At 48.1% G+C, this 21605-nt stretch overlaps 1 protein-coding gene across 2 annotated transcripts in view; it reads left to right on the forward strand.

Moving 5' to 3' along the window:
- AGBL1 (AGBL carboxypeptidase 1) overlaps window positions 1-21605 on the forward strand; it is a 400010-nt gene that overhangs the window by 70820 nt on the left and 307585 nt on the right. For both annotated transcript variants that reach the window (XM_008165433.4, XM_042856651.2), the window contains 2 exons: window positions 4695-4732; window positions 16753-16961. In XM_008165433.4, coding sequence (XP_008163655.2) covers window positions 4695-4732; window positions 16753-16961 — 247 coding nt within the window. The remainder of the gene's footprint in view (window positions 1-4694; window positions 4733-16752; window positions 16962-21605) is intronic.

The raw sequence follows: 21605 nt of genomic DNA on the forward strand, positions 1-21605 counted from the left end.
ATTCCAGTGTATGATCTTAGTGATTTATTACTGCAAAGAGCAGGGAATCAGTCAACAACATCTGGACAGGTCTGTAAGGCTTTTTTTTTTTTTTTTTTTTTTTAAATCTGTTCTTTCCTGAGACAAATGTAAAGTTTTGCACTGGGCACGCTATCAAGTTCTCTGGTGAAGCATATGCTCACGGCTTCGTCTTTCTTGAGCTTTGCAGCCTTTCCCTCCTGTTTCTGTCTTTTTTGTTCTCTCGCTCATGCACGGTTTATTTTTCATTATCCCTTCATTTCCCTTGTCCCAGGTTTTTCATCTCATTATTTCTTCTGATGCCAGAAAAGGGGCTGTTGGGTTACCATATGGTGTTACTAGGTGACCGTGCGGTACCAACACCGGTTGTCTTGTTTACTAAAATTCTCTCTGCGTCAGTCAGCTTGCCCTCTCCCTCACTGAATGTCCTTCCCTCCCTCCCCTATACAACTTTAGGTTGTGTTTCTTTCTTTCCCCTTAGAATGTTTTGGGTGTTTGAATTTGTTCAGAGTCCCAGATATTGATTATATTCTGGGGAGGCTTCACCAGCCATCAGCTCAAAGACACTCTGTCTCTTTTACTGGTTTACAGCCTCATAGGAAACTTGATCCTCCACTAGCATAAATCAATGTAGCTCCATTTACTTCAATTTATCTGAGTCGAATAACACCAGCTGAGGATCTGGCCCAATATCTTTATTTTCCAAATGTCTTTTCTTCACTGTGCTTGTGTTGTACCTAAATTTAAAATGTGTGATCCTATATGGAATATCTTTAAAGTACACGCTATACGACACACAACAGACTATATATTTCATTTTCTAAAATCCTTTTGATAGATTGTGGTATTTTCAGAATGGAAAGTGGGACGTTTCGTTCTACTCAAGTATAATTACAGTCACACACCTCCAGGTACCAGCTGAATTTGGGCCTGCTTAGGGTGCCAGCCTGGAACTCAGGAGACCCAGGTTCAAATCCTTGTTGTGCCACAGACTTCCTCTGTGACTTTGGGTAAATCACTTAGTTTCTTTACACCAGTGGTTCTCAAACTAGGGCTGCCGCTTGTTCAGGGAAAGCCCCTGGCAGGCCGGGTCGGTTTGTTTACCTGCCGCGTCCACAGGTTTGGCCGATCGCAGCTCCCACTGGCCGCGGTTCGCCGCTCCAGGCCAATGGGAGCTGCAGGAAGTGGCGCGGGCCGAGGGACGTACTGGCTGCCACTTCCCGTAGCCCCCATTGGCCTGGAGCGGTGAACCACGGCCAGTGGGAGCTGCGATCGGCTGAACCTGCGGACGCGGCAGGTAAACAAACCGGCCCGGCCTGCCAGGGGCTTTCCCTGAACAAGCGGCAGCCCTAGTTTGAGAACCACTGCTCTACACCTCAGTTGCCTATGTATAAAACAGGGAAAGTAGAACTGCCCTGCCCCCTAAGGGTATTGGGAGGATAAATGCATAAAATATTGTGAGGAACCGGATGCTACTGTGATAGCAGCCATACAAGCAGCTTAGCTAAAAGGAGCGTGGAGGGTCATGTGGGGCAATCACGTGCCCCCCTTTAGCTGGTCCCCCTCTGACATGGCAGTGGCATAGGTCTGTGGAGGTTCCTTGTGAATGTTTGAGATTTTAGATAAGCCCCCAAAAGTGCGTAAGTGCATCCAGTGCCTATTGGAACTACCCCAACCTCTTGGATCCGCCGGATGGAGCCAGAAACACTGCGGGCACAGCCTTTCTCATGATATTTGGGGCTTTGGTGTCTGGTTCAGGAATCACCCAGGAAATGCAGAGGCCAGTGCACAATACATGTATACACGTAATGTCAAACCCCATTAATGACTCATATTTGGATCTCAGTTCTGGATGATTGTTTGAGCTGGGTTGAGATTTGCTTGGAAGTTGTTTTCCTAGTCCCTAATTGAAAATCTGGGGAAAAGGCTAGGTCATCGGTGTGTGCAGTATAGCCCATTCCAGCAGGCGGCAGTCTAACACACTGAATGGTTGCATGTCTCACTGAACACCTTCCATCAGCTGACCGGCTGTTATCTAATTCCTGCAGAAATAAAATAAATAAAAAATAAATTAATGGAGATATCCTATCTCCTAGAACTGGAAGGGACCTTGGTCATCAAGTCCAGCCCCCTGCCTTCACTAGCAACATCAAGTACTGATTTTGCCCCAGATCCCTAAGTGGGCCCCCTTAAAGTTTGAACTCATAACTCTGGCTTTAGCAGGCCAGTGCTCAAACCACTGAGCTATCCCTCCCACTCTAATAATGATGACTTTCTTGCTTTTTAGTTGGTGAGACCTTAGTTGCTGAAATGCTGCCACATTGGCTTTTTTTGCCCTGTTTGCTGTTTGTGTGTCTGACAGATTAATTCTGAGAGAGGTAGGTTTGTGAGGGAGGTTGGCCTGGAACAGGTGCTGGCAGAAGTCAGCTCTGGAAGCTTTCATCTTCTCAGCTGTTGAGTGGACACACAATAAGTAGTAGTTTGGTGAAAATAAAATATTTATTTCCTGCTGCAGGATGATAATTGGCTCAGTGCAGAAGTTAATATGATTTATTTGGAGATTTGTTTATAAAGAGATTATATTGTAATGAATCTGTGGGCATGAAGGGCCTTATAGATGTAGTTCTCCAACGTGCAGTCAGCATTCAGAGCTTCGCAGCAACAGTGGGGCTGGAACGCTAGTCCTCCTGCTCCAAAAGCACAGGCTGATATAGGAGAATCTCTTCTGCTGCTAGCTGTACAGGGCCTATGCCACACAGAGAAGTTGCTCTGATTCCATCCATTTGAGAGCAGAAGTGCATATATCCGCCAGCCATGTCATTGCAATATGAAATGAGTGACACACTGAACCATTTGATTGTCCTTAGCGTGGCTTTCAGAATGGGCACAAATTGATCCAGTTCCTGTTTAAATCCAGACCCAATGACCTGCTTTGACTTGGCAGCCTTCTGGGTCAGTGAATTGTTCAACCTCCTCACATTGCTCCCCTGGGCACTAAAGTGCATCTGGTTTTGAACCCTTATGAGACTCCCTAGCTATTCGCTTTCTCCCTTCTCCTTAAGCACTGTCAGTCCAGCAAGAGCCCGTGGAATGCACTAGATGGTATTTCCCTGTGAAGAGGAGCAAGGTTATGTTTTAGCGAAGGCAAGCCAAAGTCATTGCTAGGAAGAAGACACAGCAATCAGGACAGGGGAGGGTAAGGAGTGGGGGGATTTGGGTTTCCCAGTGGAGAGTAAACTCTGATAGAAGTTTAGTCCATTGTGGCATCTCTGCATCGTGAATCTAGCACGTGATTGCTCTCCTGTCAGTGACACTCTTGGGTGAAATGACCCGTTCTTTCTTTTGAATTATTGAGCTGTCAAAGGCTAGCAGCTGGGAACTTGGGCAGTGACGGAAGGTCAGAGACAAGGCAGTGATGTGGGGACATGAGAGGACTGATGGCTGTTTTCATGCACTTCCCATGTGGGTTTGGGACAGTTGCAGGGAGCTTGGTTTGACTACATCAGCACATTTAGCCCTTTGTACAGTGCACTGTATGTATGTGTATTTCATCATTTTCCTAAGGAGAGGGAAACAGTTAAAGGGAAAAATCAGGCGTGTCTGACTCCAGCTCTCCCTTCCACCTGTATTTATTTAGCTGAGCAAGAACACACATCTGAGCATGCAGTTTCATTGCTGGCGCCTAGTGAGGCATAAAGGTCAGTGTCAAGAGCCCTCAGCCACTGTCAGAGTGTAAAAGGCCCTTTGTCAAGGTTCTTGGTTTTACCAGTATATTTTGTATCTCTTGCCTATAGAATCCTGAGCAGAGTGAGATTGCTCACTCTCTGAAATACGGTTGTCTCTGGGTAACATGCGGCAGCTGTTCTGCTACAGCAAAGTTACACAATTTCTAACAGGGAAAGAATAAAGAGGAAGTGTTGTCTAGTGGATAGGGCACTCATCTGGGACGTGGGATACCTGGGTTTTAGTCCCAGCTCTGCCACAGATTGAGCTGTGTGACCTTGTGCAAGTCACTTCATATCCACCTACCTTCTCTATCTAGATTGTAAACACTTTAGGGCAGGGGTTGTCTCTTAATATGTTTTTTTCAGTGCCTACCACCATGGGGCCCTGATCTCAGCTGTGGCTACTGTAATACTAGTGATTGATGACCATAAAGGGAGAGGCCGTTTTTCTTTTTAAATTGACGCTAGAGGGGGGAATGTTTAGTTTGGCAAAATGAAATGGCTTGAGTTGGAATTTGGCCAGAACCCTGGAGCTGACACGTCTTATGATGTACATGTGTCTGATGACCCAGGTGGCAGAAATATATCCCTGTGTCTGGTCTGGATTTGTTCTGAGTCTGTGTTGCAGATGGAGGGCTCAAGGGAAACAGTTCAAAGACTGAAGACTTGTCTCATTTCTTTTGATATGTGGGTGTTGGTTTATTTTTAATGGTCAGTACAGATCAACGTAATGTTGAGGCTAGAGGGCTAACGCTGGTCTTGTTGGATAACTGAATCAAACACAGAGGGCCTGATCCTCAGCTGCTGTTACTAAGTGTAGCTCCATCAATGTGAGTGATGTCCTGCCAATTTATACCAACTGGGGATCTGACCCAGAGCCTGGGAAGACCAAGGTTAAAAAAAATTATTGAAGAAATTGACATTATTTCTCCATTGTTTTTCTCCCCCCAGGGCTGCCATTGAGGTTCTAGCAGCTTTGCTGAAATCAAGTAAGCGCCTTCTCTTTATATTCTTACTGACATACCTGTCTGTGCTGTGCACCTGGATAGACGTCCCGTTAGGAATGGATACATTCTTCTCCAACTCAATGTGCCCTCCTCCCCCCCCCTCTGAAATGCAATAGACCAGGGATCGGCAACCTTTGGAACATGGCCCATCAGGGAAAGCCACTGGTGGATTGGGATGGTTTGTTTACCTGCAGCATCCACATGTTCGGCCGATTGCAGCTCTCACTGGCCGCGGTTCACCGTCCCCGGTCAATGGGGGCTGCGGGAAGCAGCAGCCAGCACATCCCTTGGCCCACGCCACTTCCTGCCGCCCCCATTGGCCGGGAACGGCGAACCGCAGCCAATGGGAGTTGTGATCGGCCGAACCTGCAGATGCTGCAGGTAAACAAACCGTCCTGGCCCACCAGCGGCTTTCCCTGATGAGCCGCGTGCCAAAGATTGCTGATCTCTGCAATAGACCAAAGCAATCTGTGTTGAGAAATGGGAGGGGATAATATGTAGTATTGATTGTATATCTTGCCATGTTTCTCCCTGTGTCTCTATGATGATGCAGGTGGGAAATCATAACCTAGACATAAAGGTGCAAGCTCCTTAAGTGAAATGACCAGGGTGGCCACTTGTTCTGATTTTTTGGGAAGGGCTTAGAAGAATTCTGCAGACTGTCATAATGACACCACTTTTACTTTATTCTTCCCCTGCTAGCATCTCAGGTCTCCACTTGTGCTTGAAACCTTGCAGATCTTAAAGCTAGCCCCGGTACTTAGAGATTGCCTTGGTGTAGCCAAGCTCTGGCAGGGAGTAGCTAACACTGGCAGCGTCTGGTCCTTGGGGTATCAGAGGGGTAGCCGTGTTAGTCTGAATCTGTAAAAAGCAACAGAGGGTCCTGTGGCACCTTTGAGACTAACTGAAGTATTGGGAGCATAAGCTTTCGTGGGTAGGGTGACCAGATGTCCCGATTTTATAGGGACAGTCCCGTTTTTTGGGTCTTTTTCTTATATAGGCTCCTATTACCCCCCACCCCGGTCCCGATTTTTCACATTTGTTGTCTGGTCACCCTATTCGTGGGTAAGAACCTCAGTTCTTCAGATGCAAGAAGTGAGGTTCTTACCCACGAAAGCTTATGCTCCCAATACTTCCGTTAGTCTCAAAGGTGCCACAGGACCCTCTGTTGCTTGGTCCTTGGGGGTTAGGGCTCTTTTAGCTTGGGTCCCCTTGTATGTACTCCTGGCCTGAATGTTCCTGAAGTGAACGCGTTACCCTTTTCTGCCTTTATCTCATCCAAAAACACTTAGCTTTTTATTACCAGGATTTAATAAAGCTTTGATTAAGAAAGAGTGCTCTAGTATTGCAGACAATCTCCTCTCCAATAAATCACAATGGCGTATTGTCCTCTCTCTCTTCCCCCTCCTCCCCGCCCCCTTTACTCTTTCTCTTCTCTGTCCTTTTCATGAGCATTAGGAATAAATGCATTTGTGAAAAATTGTAGGCCTGGAAGCAGTACTTAAATGAGCATGCTGCAATGGGATCATGTCTGAGTCGCACCAGCTCAAGTGATGAATTCTCAAATAATGCTCCGGTATTAACCTTGCTGCCTAGATTTAAAGGTCACGTTATTGCAACAAGGAAACACCTTCTGGTTCAGATACTAAATCTTAATAAGGGGGCGATGGGGCCACTCCAGAGCTGCCTTCAACTTAAAAGCAAAATTAGCATTTAGAGAAGGAGGAATTCACGGAGAGGAGGGGAGCTGCGGGGAGAGTGGAGAGCTCAGTTGGCAGCACAAGCCGTTCTACGGCACTCCTGCTTTATGGTCAGCACCTGGGGCTGTGAAGGGAGATTCTGCGGTCTCAGTGGTGTCGGTGGGGCCAGGCTTCCTGTTCCAGGACAATGGCCCACCCGATTTGCGACTGCACAGCATTGATGTGGTAACTACAGCAACCACTTAGTGGAAAAGTGACATTAGGAAAGTAAGGGGTGGAGTTGTAGATGTTTGTAAAACATGTGCTATAACTGGAACCAAGGAGGCTGAGCTAGCATCATTTAATCAGCTAGCTCTGCCCAAACCACCACCAGCAGCTCTGTGGTTCATCAGTGGTCCACAGTTAGAGAGTCATTGGTCTAGAACATGATTTGGGTTTCTTCTCACTCTGAGTGTCTTTGGAGGCTACTAGAAGAAAGTAAATGTCTACAAGCATTAGGCATTGTTGTGTGTGAGAATTGCTTGTGAAGACCCAGGCTGAAATCAAAGGTGGGGGACCTCACAGATGTGAAAGCTGTAGGTTTTGCGCTGAATGGGAGATGGAAACCCTGGTGCTAGCCGCAACAATTAAATCGGGGTGTGTATCAGCACATCGGTTATTCTGAGCCTCATCGGGGCCTTGAAAAGTGACCTGCTTGTGCTGCTGCAGTGGGACTTGATCTTGCTAGGAATGAGGATGAGATCACCCAGAAAACAGAGGTCAAGAATGCATCCATTCTTGGTGGTCCACCTTCAGGGTTGCACTCAGTGTCTCCAGCTGGGATGTTGCTCTGCCTCTGGCTACACAAATGACCTTTGCAAGGATCTCTTAGGCCAGGAGCCCCTCTTCTGCTTTTGGCAAGAAGTCAGAAGGAGAAAGAATCCCCTATAGTTTTAATAGGACCAGGCAGATGGCAGTACCTCTCCCTAATGTTTTCATGGTGATAATCTCCCTGCCCCTCAAGATTCCTCTAGTCTTCACTGATACTTTGGCCAGCTGCGGAGGAAAGGGCTACCTGTAAGCTTTGATCTGTGGCTGAAATCTAGCCTCTCTCTGTCCAAACAGACACTGATGGGAACTGCTCACCTGCAATTGCTTAATACTGGGGAGCTGTTGGGGAAGTAGGTGAGGGAACAAGATCTATCTGGGAGCCACAGAAGGCAGCAAAGTATGAGGGAATTACCAGTCTGTCTGGAGCTGGGAAACTATCTTGAACAGGGGCGGCTCCAGGCACCAGCGCAGCAAGCACGTCCCTGAGGCGGGAAGCCGCGGAGGGAGCGGCCTGCTGGTCGCTGTGAGGGCGGCAGGCAGGCGGCTTTCGGCGGCATGCCTGCGGGAGGTCTGTCGGTCCCGCGGCTTCAGCGGCAATTTGGCAGCGGGGATGCCGATGGCGGACCTCCTGCGGGCATGCCACCGAATCCACGTAACCCGCAGGTGCGCCGCCGAATGCCACCTGCCTGCCGTGCTTGAGGCGGCAAAAAACGTAGAGCCGCCCCTGATCTTGACTGGTAGCTAACTTAGAAGTGAAAGTACCAGGTTTGCCAGTGAAATGGCTGCTGGGATATCTCATGGGGAACACCTGCTCACAGGTCTGGAGATCATTGATCATTACCACCTCTCCTGCAGCACATGGTCCCCTTCACATGCCTCATGAACATGACCATGTTTCTCCAAGGTATTTGCAAAGGGACACCCTCAGCCTGAGGGATTTTGGAGGTGAGGCCATTCTGCTTGTTATTTTCATAACCATAACCCTGCTCAAACCTGCCTAGGGCTCCCATAAAGGACGCTGCTCAGGCAGCCAATGGGTTTCTTGAAATTGGTGCCTCATCTACAGCTGGGAAGAAAAGGCCTGCAGCCCCAGAACATGGCCAGAGGGAGCCTGATGCTTTTCTTCTTGAAAATGTGAATGGAAAGGAATTATAGACATTTGTGTGACTCTTAATGTAGGCTCAGAAGCGTGTGTCACTTCTAATGCTGCAATAACGACTATATCCTTTTATAATTAGGATTGTAGATTACTTATACAAAATAGATTTTCCTTCCCTGACAATCAGACCGTCTCACTCTGCTCTTGGAATCTCAGTATTGCCAATGTCAAACATTCAAAAATCATGAGTCAGGCCCCAGAAAATCATGAGATTGGCTTAAAAATCATAATGTTAAACAGACCAAAAAGTGGGTACTTTTAATTTGCCTTCTGGTTCTTAAGCCTTTAGGCTGCACCAAGGCACATTTTCATATTTTACTCTGTGATCCTGAGGGATGCACATTTACTTTTTTTTAATATGAAAGCTGAGATTCTTCTATAATCACCTGACTCCAGGAGTTGGGGCTTTAAGGGGAATACCAAATACTGCAAGACTCATGGCAAAATCATGAGAGTTGGCAACACTGGCATCTCTCCACTAGCTTCCCTTGCTCACTGCATTGACTTTAAATGTCTTGCCTTTGCCACTAGCCGCTGCACTGCTCCACACTGGCCTACATCTTGGATCTCGTTTCTTAGCGTGTCTTCCTCTCTACCCGTGACTCTCGTCTTGATATCCCCTTCATTTCCTTCTCCCACACCTGCCTTCATGCTTTCTTCTGAGCAGCTCCCTTGTGCCCAGAATGATCTCCTAACCGCTGTGTGCCAGGCTCCCACTGTCTTCTCATTCTGATCCCTTCATATGATTCACTACCTCTGCAGTGTCCACAAACAGAATAAGCAAACACAAGTCCCATATTGGCTCCTTCCCCTGTTTTTTTCCATGCATCTCCTCTGACTGTCTGCCTTCTAGACTGTAAGCTCTGCGGGGCAGTGCCCTACTTTTATTTGGGTCTGCTATGGGCTCAGCCATACTGTTGGGCGTTAGCAAATAACAGTAGTTGGGAGGCTGAGTGATACGGGAGCATCAATAATTCTTCTGTAAGGACTTGTGTCTGAGTATGTCAACGCCCTTCCCAAAATTAATGAACTAAACCTCCCAACCCCTGGTGAAGTGGGTATCGCCTAGCTTGTCCAGATGGAGAAACTGAGGCACAGTGCAGCAAAGCATCTTGCCCATAATCATGCAGCAAGCCAGTGGGAGAGGTGGAGACAGAACTCTGACCTCCTGGCTCCTGAGTGCATTGGCAGAGCAGAAAGTGGGGGGGAGGGGAAGGGAAGCTGTGCTGTGTGTGACTCCATCCTGTGGGATCTTTTGCTTTTGTCAGCGCCGAATTCATGCCCAAAATAAAATAACTCAATGCAATTTTTTGAGGGTAGGGGAAACAGTCAAGCTGAAGAAACAGGCTTAGGCAGCTGCCTGTTTGGGTCTGTAGGGTTAAAGTGGGTAATTCTGAACATTCCTCTTGTCCCCCACCCCCATGACACAAGCCAACTGCTTCACCCCAGCACCACATGATGGCACTGTTATTATAGCGATCCCAGGTCCCATCCGTGCTTAATCCAATATTTATTTTTGGTGAGTAATTTGTTTATCAGCAGGTTATTTTAATCTAATTTTGGTCATATTTGTTATACCCGACTATCTGTACTTCCCAGCGTTCGCAGTTTGCGTGTCTTTAAGGAAATTAGCTGGAGCCAATCTCGGAGGCATTTGCTCAGCGGTTATTGAAGGGAGAGGGCTAGGGAAACAGACAGAGACCTTGTTGCATTGCTTGCCTAGTGAAATTGTAATGAGCAATTTAAAGAGACAGGCTGCGGTGACCTCCTGAGTATGTCTCTTTTATCAAGAGGATTCTCTGGTGCAGGCAGCAGTTATTGTAAATGACCTTTTCACCCCCCCCTCCCTTTCCTCTCTCCTTATCCCCTTGCCTTACCTATTTCCCTATTTCCTCCCAGCCATACTTCTCCTTCCTTGGTACTCCCCCCCCCTTCCTCCCTCCTCCTTTATTTAACCACTCACACTCTTCCTTTCATGAAGGCATGAGGATTGTGTGCCCAGTGGGATAAAATATCCAATGTGATTCCCTCCCACACAGACTGGTTCCTCAAGGGGACATGTAGGCTCCCCAAGAAAGAGAAGAGGGGAGTTCTATCAAGCAAACATTCATAGCCTGCCCGTCAGGGATGGGTGTGCATCAGAACTGCCTGTATTTTGTGGAAGGGTCAAAATTAGAAACTGGATCTCAGTTTTGCAAGTGATGCCCCACCTTTCTAACAGTGTGAAGCAAAACCTCTGATACTCCCCTTTCCCCTCTGAACTTCAGGATGTTTATAATCCCAGTTCCAGTTTGGGGGCTGTATCTTGTCCTTCCTCAGAGCATAGTTATTCAGTGTAATTGGGTAGGGTGCGGGGGGGAGGGGAAAGGGTGGGAATGGGTGTCCCTTTCATTTCTACTCCACAAGATTGTTCTTCTCTCAGAGGGTTCTCAATGCAGATGTACCTACTGTCCCAGAGTGGAAGGATGGTTTCAACTCCCACATCGACAGCTCAGCGCCCATCTGTATTTTGTCCTGAAGGATGAAATAATGGAGTTGAGATGTTGCATCGTTTTGTTTGTGTCTCTATTAATGATGCATTGGCAAATGAGGCATGCTTATCCTGATGGAAGGACAGTGTTTGTGTCCCCAGTGATGGGTGGACTTCAGAAAGTTCAGAGATGGAGTTTGGAGAAGTCCTTCAAATTTCTGGATCCTTATCTGAACTCTCCAGACCACTTTAGTCTGAAAAACTGGATTGGAAATTTTGTGCAAACAGTATTTCTCATGGAATTTCAACACTTTGGCTTCCATCCAAGAACACAAAGTACTAAGAAAATGAAACGTAAGGGAGAAAAATTAAACCTTTTCAAATTTTAAAGATTTGATTCCCATTGGGGATAGTTCTGTAGCTTAATGAGGCATTGGTTTTCCCTTTCTTAATATTAATTGGGGGGAGAGATAGCTCAGGTGTTTGCGCATTGGTTTGCTAAACCCAGGGTTATGAGTTCAATCCTTGAGGGGGCCATTTAGGGATTGGGGACTGTCAGGGGCAATACTTGGTCCTGCTAGTGAAAGCAGGGGACTGGACTTGATGACCTTCAAGGTCCCTTCCAGTTCTATGAGATAGGTATATCTCCATCTCCCTATATATATATTCTAATCTTTGCATGTTGATGATGCAACAATGGCCACTTAGTGGAGGGTTCTCATGTCATACTATATCTTTGTGTGAGATACCATCTTGGCCAACATCAGGGGACCTTCAGAGCTGAAGGAGTGAGTCACTAAAGCTGAGAGCTGAAACAGACTCATCTCCTCTGAGGACTGGGCACAGAGGAAGACATGTACCACATCCTGACCAGTGGAATGCACTTGTGTCCTCTGTCTTCTCGCCCTGGTGTTGATACCTCAGTGACATTGCAATCAGATGCAGCTGTCCCAAGAGACAAAATAAACATTGGGTGTCTTTAAATGTCATCCTGCAGGCTGGGTGTGCAGGATGTGGGGCAGTATCATGTCTGCCCCCTGAATTCTGGGATGGGTGGAGAGTCACCCAGGGGCAGCAGGTTTGTATAATTTTTGGTGGTGCCCAGAACAGGTCCATAGTCCCGAACCACCACACCTGCCTTGTAAGCCAATATATATTTTTAAAAATAATGTAAAAATATAAGGGCTCTGGGGTGGGGCTGGTGATGAGGGGTTTGGGGTGTGGGAGGGGCTCAGGCAGAGGGTTGGGCTGCAGGGGTGAGGGCTCTGGAGTGGGGCTGGGGATGAGGGGTTCACGATGCAGGAGGGGGCTCAGGGCTGGGGCAGAGGGTTAGGGTGCGGGGGGATGAGGGCACTGGCTGGGGCTGGGAATGAAGAATTTGGGGTGTAGGAGCAGCTCAGGGCTAGGGCAGAAGGTTAGGGTGTGGGGGGATGAGGGCTGGGGCTGGTGATGGGTTTGGGGTGTGGGAGCGGCTTAGGGCTAGGGCAGAGGGTTGAGGTGTGGGGGGGGTGAGGGCTCTGGCTGGGGCGCGGGCTCTGGGGTGGGGCAGGGCTGGCGATGAAGAGTTTGGGCTGCAGGCAGGTTGCCCTGGGGCTGAGGCCAGAGAGGAGGATTCCCCCCAGCCCTCTCCCCGACAGCAGCAGCGAGCTCCGGGGGAGGACCCCCCTCTTCCACCCGGCAGCACACACTCACCTCGCACCACTGTCACTACACCTGCTTCTAGGGCCCCTCTCGGGTCCAGGAAGCCCCCTCGCCTCCTCTGCTGTGGGTGTTGGGGGGGGGGAGGCTGCCATCAGCCGGACCTGCGGACGGGGCAGGTAAACAAACCGGCCTGGCCCGCCAGGGGCTTTCCCTAAACAAGCGGCAATCCCTGTTTGAGAAACCCTGCTTTAGAGGTTGCCTTATACCCAGTTTTCTCAGGAGCAATCACTAGTACGTAGCAGGGAACAGGAGGTCTTCTTACCCCTTCCAAGCTCTTGGAGACTGCAGAGTTAATTTAGCAGAGCATCTTAGCTTCAAACCATGTCCTTGGCATAATGAATTGGCTGACTCGGATCAACAAAGAGAGCACCAAAGAGATTTAAATAGCTAGACACAAAGATAAATATCTCTTTGTTCTCCCTGGTAAGCAGTGGCTTGCTCATCATATTTCAGGTTGACTGTAATCCAGTTATGTGATTGTATAAGCCATGTGATCTCCATTTGTGCAGCTTCAGAGGGGGCAGAGGTGAAAAGGAGAGGCTTCAGGAGCATCCCCAGAAACAGCAACAGCCCTGAGGCCATAATGACGGCTGACTGATGACGTTTACCTGCTATCCTCAAACCCTGTTTTGGGGTCCCCCACCTGCCATGCAATGAACGAGCCAGGGTTCCCTTGAAACGGGAAACTTTTCTTTTGTGTGAGCTCCTGGCTTTAGATGCATCTTTAACCACTGTGGAACCTCCAGGATGAATGTACCAGCTGTGCTGGGTACATCCAGGCAAAGCATGCCTGATGTGCCATCAAACTCATTCGGTGTGTCCAGGCAGAGAAGTGTGGCCCAAATATGTCCTCATTATCCATTGACTGCAATGGAATATTAGTGGAAACCTGTAGCACAGTGCAGGACCAACAGCAAAAAGGTTGAGAGGCAAAGGGCATTCTACCACCTACCACACAGTATATGCAAATCCACTCCAGGAGGAGCTGACTTCTTGCTGCCTACAAATGTGCACAGGGCTGCTTGTATCTCTGTGACTCATACCCACCATCTGTATTTTAGCCAAAATACAGACATACACAGACAGGTGCATCGCGTAGATGGAGAGACCAACAGATAAGAGACAGGTGGGGAGGTTTCTGTTTTCCTTCCTGCCTTCTGGAGATTTTGGCATTCCTCCTTTTTTGCTCTTTCTCTGCTTTGCGGACTATAAAACTGAAAAAGGAATGGAAGAATAGAATGAGAGAGACCTGCCAATGGGAGGAGAACAGGAGAGGTTGATGGGATGGTCCAGGAAAACCAACCAAACTGAATATCTAAATGAGACAACAGCATTTTGGTTCCTCACCAGTAATTCTCATCTCTTGTAATCAAGGTGTTGCGGGTATGGACACAGAATGATTCCCTCCTGTCCTGTCCTAGTAACCTTCCTTCCCTCTAGAACAGACTTCCCTACTTTAATTCATAATGCCAATGTTTAGATGCTACATTGATAAGTGCTACGGGAAACCTAAGAGAAATAAATAATAAATATCCTCAGCTCTTAGACTGTGTCATGCTTTTTATCCATAATGCACAATGGGAGGATTGGAAACTGAGGCACAGAGTGATCAAGTGACTTGCACAAGGCCATACCTGCGAGTCACTGCCAGAGTCAGGAACAGAAGCCAGGCGTCCTGACTCTCAGGCTAGAGCTGGTTGAAAAATGGGGGGGGGGGGGGAAAGCTTCAAAAAATATTTTACAGGAATTTTACTTTAGTTGAAATTTCTAACTAGCTCCACTCCCAGCCCTTTCCACTGCCACTACGCCCCATGGGTCCTGACAAATGGGTCGCAGTGCTAAATGGTGTGGCTCTAGCTCCATTCTGATTTTGTTAGCCTCTGTACAAGGCAGGAGGCCACCTTGAGTCTGATTCAGACTGCCCCCAGCCCAAGCTCCCCGACTCTACTCTGCCTCTTGTCATGTGTATATACTTTGGCAGAACTCCCTAAGCAATTCTTCAAGGAAGATTGACTGATTTGAGGGGTTAGTCATCCTGCAGGTTAGCGAACATGACATCTGGCAGCGGATTAACAGGAAATCGTGAATCAAACCATTGGGACTGATAAGGGATTCTCAAGCAATTCAAGTTTTCTAGCATGCGCATGCACACCAATACTGAGTGAAGGTCAGAGGAGTAACACGCCTGTGGTCTCATACACACTCACAATTGCCAGAGCTGAAAACATGAGATATATTGTCAGAGCTGTGTGGAGGCCAAGAAGTAAGACAGCAGAGGCTGCTGCAGGCCTGGATTGAGGTGCAGTGGCAGAGCGGCATGAAGGACCTAGGAAGGGAATAACAGAGACGGCAGATCAAGATTGAGGTGCATCAGCAGATGAATGTGGTAGCTCAGGACTGGTATAGCAATGGGGTTGCAGGTCAGGATTGATTTGCATTGGCAGGCCTCTGGGGAGCTTCCCAGAAATGGAATGACAGGAGATGCTGCAGGTCAGGACTGAAGTTTATTGGCAGAGCTTTGTGCGGAGCTCTTTGCTCCCACCAATCCTCCCTCTTTATGCAAGATCTCTGTGTGATGTTTCCAAAGAACAGATAGAGAAGACTTGCCACAGGGTCCTTCCTCCATCCCTCCCAGCATCCTCTCCTCTTCCCCATCACTGAGGCAGAGGTTTGCTGTCTGCCCTTCACCTGCAATGCCTAGACCTGCCACAGTGACTCCCCATTCTCTCCTGGTTGCCGACCTCCCTTGGCCCCAGTCTCACTGCCTTTCTTTCTCCTCCTTAATCTCTGGTTCCCTTTTTCCTCTTCCCCCTGTAAATCCCAACTGATGACTTTAATGCTCCAGGTGTGAGTGGTTCTGGCACTCTTTTTATGAAACAGCAATGGATTGGTTTCCACTAGCCCTGGAAAACCCACACCAAGAGCTTTCTGTTGCAAACTGCATACAGTAATTGGGATTCAGGGGGCCCAACACATTTCCTGGCCCTGTGGTTTGATGAGCATGCTCCTGGCAGCTTCTGAAATGGGTCAGAATGAGGCGGGTGGTGGACCAGCCAGGAAAAATACATTCATTCAAGGGCTGGTTTAAAGGGGAAAGAACAACCTGCAGCTTGCCTGTACTTGCACACGCTGGGGCAGGGCAAGGAACACAGAGAAAAGGCGCTTCAGAAATGTTGAATGGCAATGTTGCTAGCTTTTGTGATTTTATTGCGAGTCTTGCAATATTTGGTGTTTGTCTTAAAGACCAAGCGTCTGGAGCCATGTGATTGTGAGAATCTCAGTGTTAATTTTTTGTAAAGAACTTTTAAACCTTTATGGTTTTGGAGTAAAGCTTGAAAATGTGACCTGAGCACACACAAAAGGCTCAGAAACCAGAGGGCAAAGAAAAAGAAACCAAATGTGGTGTTTTTTAAAAAAAAAATCACTCGTGATTTTTAGGTTAATCAGGATCTTTTGAGCCTGATTAATGATTGGGTTGGCGGTCCTGAAATGGCGGAAGGGGCTGTGATTTTACAATCTCTGTTGTGCAATGGCTTTCATTACAAAGGGGTGTATGAGCATGCATCACACCTTTCAATAGCCAAACACAACCTCATTGTCTGGGGCAGGGTCATGTGACTGAAAGGTGGTTGGCTTTGTTGCCCACCATATGTCAGTCAGTCTCCTTTGGGATCCATACTACTGTATGAGGATCACATGACCCTCTCCCAACCAATCATATTGCATCTCTCTTTTTTCCCCCTCAATGGCTCCACCCTCTTTCATATTCATTTTGAGGAACATAATGGGTGCAGTGGGTCAGATGGAGGCAGCCACAACTACTGCTGCTGCCCTGTGCTCCACTCATAGGGCTGTCAATCCAGCATCTTCCGCTTGTGCCAAGCATCTCAGTGCAGGAATTGTCTTTAGTTTTTGCTTTGCTTAGTGCTATGCCAAGCACATGCTCTATGCTTAACAAATAACAATTAAGGTCACACATGCAAATTATTAAAATCAAGTTAATAAACATGTCTGTGATTGTGTGCGCAAGACCAAATGGATGTGCAAGTGTGTGCATGCGAGTGTGTGAGCATTGTGCATACGTATGACAGTCTTCAATCAGTGCTAGTGTGTGTGTGTGTGGGGGGAAGTTTGTAACTCAGCCATTCCCGTTTGGTTTCAGAGTCTAATAGCCGACGAGCGGTCAACAGAGGCTACCTGTGTGAACTGCTCAGGCTGTACCAGGACTGGCACCGCTGCGACGCCTCCAATAGGTACATCCACGTCCGCAGGGGTCTCCTGCTCTGCCTCAAACACATCACCAACATCCAGTCTGCCAGGGAGACTTTCCTCAGTGCCCGTGGCATGGAGATCCTCTTCACCACTGCACAGGTAAACGCAAGCTGGGGCCAGCTCAGGAGCTGCTTCTGGCTTGTTCTATCCTTGCAATGTAGAATTCGTCTTATGTTTTAAGCGGAGCTGATTGAAAAATGGAATTTCTGTCCTGTAGAAAATTGCGATACTTTGACTTTTTTTTTTTGTCCCGAATCAGGACAAAAAGTCAAAACATTGAAATTTTTCAGAGAACAAAAAATCAGTTCAGAAATGTTGAAACGTTTCATCTTTAATGTTAATCTCTGTCTGTCTGCGCCTCTGCAGGGCTCATGGGAATTGTAGGGCCAGGTCCCGCATGCCCCTATTCTTCCTATGTACCCTACTCCCTGGCTAGCTTGCATCTCCCAAGATGCTTCACAGTCTCTCCTTGTGGCTGAGCCGCTGTAGCATCTCACAGGTGCATGGGAGATGCATCCTAATGGGACGGCCTTCCTCTGGTGCCTGAGGAATTGGCCACCGCTTCATGTGGGGCTAGGGCAGGGATCAGCAACCTTTGGCATGTGGCCTATCAGGGAAGGCCCCTGGCAGGCCGGGCCGGTTTGTTTACCTGCAGCGTCTGCAGGTTCGGCCGATCGCAGCTCCCACTGGCCGCAGTTCGCTGTTCCAGGCCAATGGGGACTGCAGGAAGCAGCAGGCAGCACATCTCTTGGCCCATGCCACTGCCCGCAGCCCCCATTGGCCTGGAGTGGTGAACCGCGGCCAGTGGGAGCCGCAATCAGCCAAACTTGCGGACGCTGCAGGTAAACAAACCGGCCCAGCCCACCAGCGGATTTCCCTGATGGGCTGCATGCCAAAGGTTGCTGATCCCTGGGCTAGGGGATCAGGTGTAGCAAGGTTTCGATCAGGTATGGCTCTTGTGAACGGTAAGTCCCCAATGCACGTGGTGAACGGTAGCAGCCGTGTGAGGGCAATGTCTGTGACAGCCGATCATGGCTTGTTGCCTTTATAAGCCTTTACCAGTCCATGGTGCCTTCTGAGCTAATTTCTTCTGATAGCTCAGCCTGGGAGCAGCACCCTGAAAAGTGCAAACACTGGGTCACCTTGGGTGAATAAACAAGATACGACACACCAAGAATCCCGTGAAGAGTGAGAATGCTAATCCTTCCAAAGGTCGGAAGTGGAGCAGAAATGACCGCTTCAGGGGGTTCCAGTTTGCTTTCTCTACCACGTGCCATGGGAGATCTGTTGGCAGGGGAATCACCAAGGTTAATAAGTCCAAAATATCACATACCCTGACCCCTATAAAGTACATTTTTGCTCTTACATTGTCTCCCTGAGAGATCAAATGATGTTCTCCCAACCGCCTGGAGGAAAGGTACAACCCTGTGAGGATCCCGCCCAGTTCCCCACTCACAACTAGAAACCACAGATGAGTGTGTGCACATCACACTGCTGCCGCGGCTGGGACTCTTCAGTATGCTCATGATAAAGAGATCCAGGGAGAGTGTGCTGGCTGCCATGAGAGACCTCCCTGCTCTGGGAGACCGAATCTACTGAGAGTCCCTGTCTAGATAGTGTTTTAAACCTTTTACAAATGTATTAGCTGGTGGTGATTCGTCCTATGACCAGCTAACCTGGTTTTAAAGATGTTAAATTGATCTGACTGGAAAAATTCTGACAAAATGTTCTGTCATTGGAATTGGCTGCCTTTGCTTATGTGTTACTTGAAACTGAAACGTTTTGAGACAATTTGATTTTGACGATGTTCCAACAGAACCCAGGAAAGACTCATAAGGAACCCTGCCTGTCAGGCAGTTTTCTGTTAGAAACCTGCCTGCTTTCCTGCCAGCTCGATCACCTTGGATCCTCAGCAGCCCATCTGGCATGCTGACAGGAAGCCGAGAGCCTGGAAGCCTTGGGAATGTTGACACATGGCACTTCAGCAGCCTGGGCTTCTCGGTCCCCTGCTCTGTGGCAACCCATCAGATAGCCTGCCCCAGAAATGAGGCTCCAGTCTCTTTTGTGATGAATTTAAAAAAAAATAAGCGGGTTTTTGTTTTGAATCAGAATGGAAACAAATGTTGAAATATTACAAGTCTCCATGAAACAGAAATTCTTTTCTCCACCCAGCTCTAGTGTTAAACTCTTTCTATGCTCATGTTTAAATGTGCTGGTTAAAACATGCTAGCAAACATATCTTTAAACATGACCTATTGGCCTAATCTAGCTGAGGTCTCAGACGGAGCTCGCAGGCCTGGGAGGCATGCAGGTTGCAGTGAGACAAGAGAATGTTCTCTGCCCCACAAGAGTGTGCAGGAGACAGTTGCATGCCGCACCCTCTCTGCTTCTTTATTATTTGCACAACTGATTTCTTTGTTTAGGCTCAGCTGGTATCTCCTCAGTTCCTGTGCCTTAGCCTCTCCTCTCAGTTAATATTGTTATAGTCTCAACCTTTCCTGTATTGGCATCAAATAACTCTCAAATATACGGAGTGCAGAGACTACAGCATAGATGAGTTGAGTTCAGGTCAACTCTACTTTGGATTTCTGAACTAAGAATTGAGTTTGTTCCCTTATCTGCAGCACTCCACCACAAAGCGTGCGTGCACGCGCGCGCACACACACACACACACACACACACACACACACACAGAGCTACAGCAACTTTACCCTCACACCACTGTTTGCGCATACGTGAGAACACACCCTGCAGACAGATGCCACCCTATTAAGTCGCATGCCTTCAGCAACTTTAACTTCACCTTACTCCAGGGGCCTGCAACGTTTGGCACGCGGCTGCCGGGCCAGTTTATTTACCTGCTGACGCGGCAGGTTCGGCCGATCGTGGCCCCCAATGGCCGCGGTTCGCCATCCTGGGCCAATGGGGGCGGCGAGAAGTGGTGCGGGCGAGCGATGTGCTGGCTGCGGCTTCTCGCGGCCCCCATTGGCCCGGGACGGCGAACCGCGGCCAGTGGGGGCCGCGATCGGCCGAACCTGCCGTGTCAGCAGGTAAATAAAACTGGCCCGGCCCGCCAAACGTTGCCGACCCCTGCCTTACTCCTTTGCTAGCATTAGTTCCATATGCTATGTGGTTTAATCCCCACCTTTGGACTGGATCCAGAGGAAACATGTTTGATGTTGCGCTGTGCTTCACAAACAGTTCTTTGCACGCTTACAGACCAAATCATGTGAGGATCTCAAAGCATTTACAAACATTAGTGAACGTAGGCTCACAAAAATAGCTGCAAGGTAGTTAAGTGTCTCTTACTGATAAGGAAATTGAGACACAGAGAAGCTGAGTGACTTGCCCAGCATTAGACAGTGAGTCAGAGGCAAAGCTGTGAATAGAAACCAGTTCTTCTAGGCCTTTGCTTTTCCCTTCCTCAGAGCTGATGTCAGAATTGTCTTTTCTCCCACTCTTATTCCTAACAGCCAGAGATCTAGAAACACATACTTAGATTCTTGTAGCTGAGTCTTGTAAGCAGGTGAGCTTAGATGATTTTTCTAGCCTCCCCATAGGAATCCTGACTAATTCCGCAGACTCTTACAATGCCCTTCATTCATACAGGCGGAAGTGGAATAAGAGCCGGTATAAAATACAGCCATTTTCCTTTTATTGCGTATTACAAAGCACTTCAGTTTGTTCACCAATCACCCTGCTGGACTAGCTGAATAGCCCCAGCCCTCCATATTTTGTACTGTGGGATGCTCAGCCCGTGGCACTAACCATTTATTCTGTCTTCTGGATTGTTCCATTTTCAATGTCTACTGAGAGGGTGTAAACATTCTGAATGGTAATAAAAGATCATGTTGATGTTGCTCTTTCATGTATTGGTGCCTTTATGGTGCTTTCTGTGGCTTCTAGTGATATTCTGGTGTGTGAGGGCTCGGTCCCAAGTCACCAAGGATACAGACACTCAGCTACTATGCTAGCAGGCATGGTACAGCATAAGAAGCTAGCTAGACAGATGATAGCTATATTAGCTTTGCAGTCCTCTTCTCCCCTGAGGAGGCTGTGGTGTATATATCTCTGTAGCTACGAAACGACAATTCCTTTGTTTTCTCTGTATTGCACATATACATTTCTAAGAACTCCACCTTTGTGCCGAGGCAGCAACCATTTTGTTCTCAGAGCTGCTGTCCTTATTACAGAAGAGGCCCTCACCTATTGCACCCTCCCAAGGAGACTTCCCTTTTTATTCTTGCTTGTCTTGTTTTCCTTAATTTAAAATAAGTCCTTCAGGCTGACAATCTGTGGTTCCACTGTGTGTGTGTGTGTGTGTGTGTGTGTGTGCGCGCGCGCATGGGGAAAAACTAATGGAGATCTAGGAAGCTGCCCCTGCACGGGATACGTCAGAACCATTGCGTGCCCGGCTGAGGTAAAAGCAGATGCAGGCTGGAACAGGGGCAGGCTAGCGTGGAAACAGGCACAAGTAGGCTGGAGCTGGAGCCAAGGGCAGTCTGATGAAACTATTGGCAATGGGAGTGTTCCTGACCAGGTAGTGATGCTGAGCAGAATGGAGAGATTGTTTCCCTTAGGAGCCTATGTACCTGAGGCGGGATCACCTGGGTGTGGGTTCTTGCCTGTGGATTGACTAAACCCTTGCTGAATGGCGCAGGGCCTATTACTAACCCTGCAGGTAGTTGCTTCTGATGACTCATCACTAAGGCTATGTTTTAGTCATGGATATTTTTAGTAAAA

The sequence above is a fragment of the Chrysemys picta genome, chromosome 10 (assembly GCF_011386835.1).
Source record: "Chrysemys picta bellii isolate R12L10 chromosome 10, ASM1138683v2, whole genome shotgun sequence".
Lineage (NCBI taxonomy): Eukaryota > Metazoa > Chordata > Testudines > Emydidae > Chrysemys > Chrysemys picta.